The sequence below is a fragment of the Metarhizium robertsii genome (assembly GCF_000187425.2).
Source record: "Metarhizium robertsii ARSEF 23 chromosome Unknown MAA_Scf_13, whole genome shotgun sequence".
Lineage (NCBI taxonomy): Eukaryota > Fungi > Ascomycota > Sordariomycetes > Hypocreales > Clavicipitaceae > Metarhizium > Metarhizium robertsii.
Genome location: NW_011942153.1, coordinates 458,925 through 463,339, shown reverse-complemented (window position 1 = coordinate 463,339; position 4,415 = coordinate 458,925). Strand labels below are relative to the sequence as shown.

Sequence of the window (4,415 nt, the reverse complement as noted above, 5' to 3'; positions counted from 1 at the left end):
TCACCATTGGTATCTTTGATCTGACGATTGAGCCGCCAAAAAGTGCGTACGGCAGCAACAGCGCCGGCAGGGACCTGCGAGCGTAAATAAATCAGCAACCCACCCTCTTCCAGAACCAGACAGACCACCACCTACCGGCCTACAAGTATGGCCATTTCTTGCGCAATCCCAGCAAGCTGCACCAGTATCTAACCGGCGCGCGTTAGCACGGTGGCATTTCTTTCATTAGAATAACCCACTCACTATTCTGAGAGGCACATTCGTGGCCAGGAGCTTTGGTTGCGCGAGTAACGCATGGACGGCATGGGAAATCACGAGCCGAGCCGATAGGAGGATCCTTTTTGGTTTGCTTTTTCCTCTTCTGCGTACACAATCGCCTCAGTATGTTCCATCAGCAAAAACGACGACGGAATGGATCTTACGGTAATCCTGCCTGCTGTCGCCTGGGCACTGGGCTGGGCTTTTCGTTTGCCACTGCTGTCTCTGGTGGTTTTTTCGTCGGAGTCCCTGTCCGGTGCTTCAGCGACAGTAGTTGCGCCTGTTCTAGCGCGTTCGACAACAGACATGTCGATGGCGGCCATTCAACAACTAATCTGTCGCAAGAATCAGTGGTGACGGTGCGAAGGGTCAATATATAACCTGTCAGCAAGAACCAGAGCCCCTTCAAGTCCCAAAAAGAACATCCCACCACCATCCCTCACATTTTAGCCGCGGCGGGCCAGCACCCGCACCGCTGCGGGGTAGTGCGGTGGATTAATCACTACCGAACCCCTTTTTCTGGTCTGCGAGACATTTGCCGCGAACTTCCAATTGTCTACCACCGAACGACACCATGCCGCGGCCACCGAATCCAATTGACCAGTACCGTGACTATGTCAGTTTGCTCTATCTCAGCGGTGTCCCAAGAAGCAAGATAAGGTATAAGCTCCAGCATCATTTCCACATAACTGTTGATCTGAGCACGATATCTCGGCGCATCGCGAGTTGGGGTCTCCCACGTCAACAATCACGCACCAGCGAGAGTCCCGAGCTGATTGAGGCTATCCGCGATCTCGTCTTCCGCGTTGGTCTGACCGAAAAACAGACGCTGGCAGTTTTGCAGCGGCAAGGTTGGCCGATCACCAAGCGGGGTTTAAAACGCATTAGACTTCACCCAGACCGCCGCTGGGTACGTCGCATCGATAGTGATGAGGAGCGGCTTACACTATTGATGAAAACAGAACAACTCATCATTGAAATGACGCAACGGTCCAATGCCATCGCAGGATATGGTAGGAGGTTTCTTCAACCCTACCTTCGCCACCAAAAGCAACTCTGGGTGCCAAGAGATCCCCTTTTCGAGATGTACAAAATCATGTTCCCGAACGAGGTCGAGATGCGAAAAAGAATGTTGCGGAGGAAGAAGGGTCAATTCCTCGTTCCAGGACCGAACTACCAGTGGTGCATTGATGGTCACGACAAGCTCAAAGCATACGGCTTCGAGATATACGCTGCAATCGATGCCTACTCACGCAACATCATCTGGTTTTACGTTGGCCATTCTGCCACAACTGCCTTGAGCGTGTTGAAGCAGTATCTAGCGGCATGTGACGCCTATGGCTTCCGACCATGGTATCTGCAGGCAGACAGAGGCCGCGAAACGCCCTTAGTGGCAGCCGCCCACTGGAATTTCGCCTTGGCTGCAGACGGGCGCGTGGAATGGCATGGGCAAGTTTTTGAGCAAGGCAAAAGATTGAGGGATTCCTACAAGGCGGGCCCGAGCACGAAAAACGTCAAAATCGAGAGCTGGTGGGAGCGAATGCTCCACGTCTCATCAAGACAATGGGTGGACTACTTCGGTGAGCTCGCTAGGGACGGCGACTTCGATGGCGAAATGCTGGAGGATCAGATTGCCATGTACGCCGTCTTCGAAGACGTGCTGCGGCAGGAACTCTTCGACTTTATAGAGGCATGGAACCTACACCGCATACGCCTGCAAAAGAACCGCCCCCACGTGGTTCACGGCCAACCGTGGATGAACTACCACTATCCCGATCCGATAAAGGCGTGCAACTGGGGTATACCGATTGACCAATCGGCTTTAAACGAAATGGCACGGCCATTGTCTAATATCGATATTGACACATGCCTAGAGCCAGAGACGAAAGAGTGGTGTCGAAGGGCTCTCACAGAGATGGGCTATGACGAGGTAGTGGGCGGCAGCCACCAAGACTCTGATAAGCTCCGCCCGTTCAAGCGCTTCTATCTTGGCCTCCGCGGGAGGATTGCCCAGCACGTCGAGAGCGGCCGGCCACCCATATTGGCTTATCGAAAGGCACCAACAGGAGGGGTTGCTGAATATGTAAGCGACTATGTCTGTATATGTATTGAAACTATCTAATTGCGTTTAGCAAGCGTTGCTTGATCGAGCAACTCATGCCCAGCAAGATGATTTTGAGGACGGTGAGCCGACAGAGGAGCCTTTGGTCGAGCTTGGTTTTGAAGACGAAGAAGGGAACGATATCGAAGGAATAAGCGATGATGGCTGGGACGCGGTGGACGGTGACATATACGACGGAGCGTCGGAGTAGTCAATCCTTCTATTTTCTATGTCGAGATGCAAATGTTTCCGGGGTTTTGGTGCCTCTGAAGCGCGTAGAGTGAGCTGGCTGAAGTTCTTCGATTGGCATATTGTCGACCAGGTCTACTTGAGCTCCACCAGCGGACTCATAGATGCCTGCTGACGATAAGCGCACCTAATGAGGTCAGTCTTTAATTTCGCCGAGTCGGCTTGCCTTCTTACAAGCTCCAGGGCATTTTTGGTCTCGTCTTCATATTCGCCCTCCTGCCCTGCCTCTTGCTCTGCGTCATCCTCGTCTCTGATTCCGACATCGATACTATTCGACACCAAATCGGAGGGCGAATGTTCCATCTCACCTAGTTCTTCCACATCCAACTCATTGCACGTCAATCCTGGCGAAGATGTATCAGCATCCGGATCGTATTGCTCCGTCTTAACATGAATCTCTTGTTTGATTTCATCTCTTTTAGTCTCGTTCCCCCTTTCGACGTCCTTCTCCTGCTTGATCCGCTTCTTGTGTACAAGGGATGGAGTCTTGTCCTCCTGTTTGATCCTCCGTTTCTTGTTCTCCTTGGTGGGAGTCGAGTATTCATCTGGCCTCAGCGGCGTAGTCGGCTCCTGCCTGTCAATTACTTGTGTGGACGTCAAGACGACGAGAACCTTCAACTGCCCAGCTTGATTGTTCGAAAAATGCCCCGAAGCTAGCATACTCGAAGGCGTGATGTACTTGTCGGTATTTGGAACGGTGACTATTTTCTTGCCGGAGAACGCTGAAGCGAAAGAAAGGCTCCAAAGGCTTTTGTTGGAGGGATCAATACTACTTGGAAGTGGACGTAGGTGCTCGAACAGTGTCTCGGTGAACGATGGCCAGGTAAGTAAATCTACCGAGTTGAATTTGATCACGGTGTCTTTCAGGGGCAATACTGTCTCTGGAACCTCGACCACGAGGCCATTGAAGTATCTGGCCTCCAGGCTCACAAGCAGAAGACTGATGTGTACCCACTGGTAGCCAGTGCGCTGCCTCGAAGGCTTTCTGGTGCTGGCTTTGGAGTTCTGTATGGCTTGGCTGGCCGCAGATGCAACTGCTCCGAACGGTGGTTGCCTCGGAGCATGTAATCGCGCTCGTGCATCGGCTCCGTTGAGGACCGACACAGTGTTCGGAAGTAGTTGGGCGAGTCCAACATTGACCGATGACGACGACTTTGTCCTGTTGCGCATGAGCTGACTGGCAGGACTGACTGGCCTTGGCGGGGAGTCTTCGAGCTCAACCACCTCGTCATGGGGGCCAGGACGTGCAGGAGTTCTAGATCTGGCTCGACTCTGGGAGGAAAAGGGGTTCGCTAATCCGCATCGTCCGCAATAATTCTCGCCAGCATATATGGTGGTGAAGAGGTCATGGTGTTTCTTGCCCGCTTGTACGCAGTAGATGTGCTCAGCCGGAAGACTATGAGAAGTCATTACAGTCGAAGAAGAATTTTGTAAATGCAGAGAATATGAGAAGAGAAAGAGGTATTAATGGCAACAAGGTTTTAGTTTTTGCAGGCCATAGCAATACTGCCTTGTGCTTCGCCTGATTCGCCAGGGCATATTGAGGCGGAGTACCATGCGCTAGTCCGCTGCTGGCCCGACGCGGGACCACTGCGAAACCTCACCCTAGCTCCTTATATGTTGCTCGTTCAGAATTCTGACATAGGCAGGATGTCGCTGTCTTCCAATAACGAGCACATGAACACATCAGTGAAGGACTACACACAATGTCCAATAGATCCGAACAACTTCTCAATAATTTTGACCTATGACCGGGTATTAATTGGTTGTGCGAGATTCTGTGTCCATGTTATCACCCACGATACCG

At 52.0% G+C, this 4,415-nt stretch overlaps 2 protein-coding genes across 2 annotated transcripts; one reads left to right on the top strand and one right to left on the bottom strand.

Moving 5' to 3' along the window:
* Nucleotides 1-832: 832 nt before the first annotated feature.
* On the top strand, nucleotides 833-2,570 carry MAA_01392 (Uncharacterized protein; the record flags this gene model as incomplete). Its single annotated transcript, XM_007819390.1, has 2 exons — nucleotides 833-2,341; nucleotides 2,391-2,570. 2 exons carry the CDS (start codon nucleotides 833-835, stop codon nucleotides 2,568-2,570), a joined length of 1,689 nt encoding a protein of 562 aa, XP_007817581.1.
* A 113-nt stretch (nucleotides 2,571-2,683) lies between these two features.
* Nucleotides 2,684-4,018, bottom strand: MAA_11688 (TPR domain protein; the record flags this gene model as incomplete). The annotated part of the gene is made up of 1 exon (XM_011412603.1): nucleotides 2,684-4,018. The coding sequence occupies one exon, from the start codon at nucleotides 4,016-4,018 to the stop codon at nucleotides 2,684-2,686; it is 1,335 nt and encodes a 444-aa protein (XP_011410905.1).
* Nucleotides 4,019-4,415: the final 397 nt, after the last annotated feature.